Source organism: Alligator sinensis, unplaced genomic scaffold, assembly GCF_000455745.1.
Source record: "Alligator sinensis unplaced genomic scaffold, ASM45574v1 scaffold1065_1, whole genome shotgun sequence".
Lineage (NCBI taxonomy): Eukaryota > Metazoa > Chordata > Crocodylia > Alligatoridae > Alligator > Alligator sinensis.
The window spans coordinates 325,437-326,891 of NW_005842812.1; the positions used below are offsets into that span (position 1 = coordinate 325,437).

The window sequence follows — 1,455 nt, forward strand, 5'->3', positions numbered from 1 at the left end:
TTTCCCACCACCCACAACGTGTGACGGGACAGGGTTGCCCCCCAGGCCCGCGGCGAATGGCAGCAGGACGGGACGCCCCGGCCCCGGCATGGAGCCCCCGCGCCTGCCCCTCACCCCCCAGGCCACCACCCCGGGGCCCGAGTCCCCCGGCCTGGAGCCCTGCGGCCTGGAGCCTGAGCGCGGCTATGATGCTGTCCCTGCTGCTGTCTGCGCCCTGGGCTGCGTCTTCGGGGTCGTCTACAGCTGCTTCGGTGAGCGCTCACCCGAGCCCCCCAGCCCCAGCTTGCTGGGACCCCTCGCTCCTGACTTGCAGCCCCTCCAGCCCACCGGTGCCTCTCACTCCTGCCCTGTAGCCCCTACCCACCCAGTCCAGCTGGTGCCCTTCCCTCCTGACCTGCAGCCCCCTGCCCCCCCAGGCTACCGCTGCTTCAAGGCTGTGATGTTCCTGATGGGGCTGCTGGTGGGCGCAGCAGTGGTCCTGGCACTGTGCTCCCAGGAACGGGACGCACGGCTGAGCCTGGCAGCAAGTGCAGGGCTGGCGCTGGGCATCGGGGTGCTGTGCGGGCTGGTCACACTACTGGTGCGCAGTGCTGGGCTCTTTCTCACCGGGCTGCTGCCAGGGCTGCTGCTGGGCGCCGCGGGGCTGGTGGCAGCCGAGCCCCTGGGCCAGCCCCGCAGTGCCTGGGTGCCCGGTGGCTGCCTGCTGGGCCCAGCCCTGTTGGGTGCGCTGCTGGCCCTGCGCTGGCCTAAGGCGCTGACCGTGCTATCGACGGCTGCGGGCGGGGCCGGAGTCGGCGTGGTGGGGGGCTGGCCCTGCGCTGGTCTAAGGCGCTGACCGTGCTATCGACGGCTGCGGGCGGCGCTGCTGCCGTCGTGCTGGGCCTTGACTACGGGACCCAGCGCCTGGCCCTGGGGCTGCACATCTACGACTGCCTGCGCCTAGCACTCTCCGCACCCCTGTGCTGGCCCAGCTGGGCCCTGCTGGGCGCTTGGCCCATGCTTAGCCTGCTGGCGGCACTACTGCAGTGGAAGCTCACGGCCCGCGGCTTCTCCCACACCCAGGGTGAGTGGGGATGGGGACAGGGGGAAGGGGTCTTGAAGATCCTGGAGCACCAGGATCAGAGACCCCAGCTCAGAGTTACTGGCCTATGGCCCCTGCTGCCTTCTTTGGGGCCTAGCTGGTGCCCCGTACCCCCAACCCACAGCCCCATGCCAGCCCTGCAGGTGCCCCTTACTCGCAACCCATAGGTAATAGGTCAGAATAGGTGTGGGGGTGGAGATGTGGGAGCCCAGATGCCTGGTTTCTTGGCCCCCAGCTCTGGGCAGGGAAGCGGGGTTGGGAGCCCGGACACCCTGCATTCTCCCATCAGCCAGGGACTTCCTAGTGGACACAGCCTTCGCTCTCCCATGCCTTGCTTCCCCTTGCAGGTGCTCTGCACCAGGGGGGTGGTGGGG

General features: G+C 69.6%; 1 protein-coding gene across 1 annotated transcript in view; it reads left to right on the plus strand.

Annotated features, from left to right (window-relative positions):
- Window positions 1-6: 6 nt before the first annotated feature.
- Window positions 7-1,455, plus strand: part of LOC106722875 (transmembrane protein 198-like) — a 2,069-nt gene continuing 620 nt past the window's right edge. Inside the window, 3 exon segments of the mRNA XM_025191398.1 lie at window positions 7-251; window positions 417-751; window positions 829-1,063. Of these exon segments, the coding sequence (XP_025047183.1) occupies window positions 89-251; window positions 417-751; window positions 829-1,063 (733 nt within the window). The 5' untranslated portion in view covers window positions 7-88.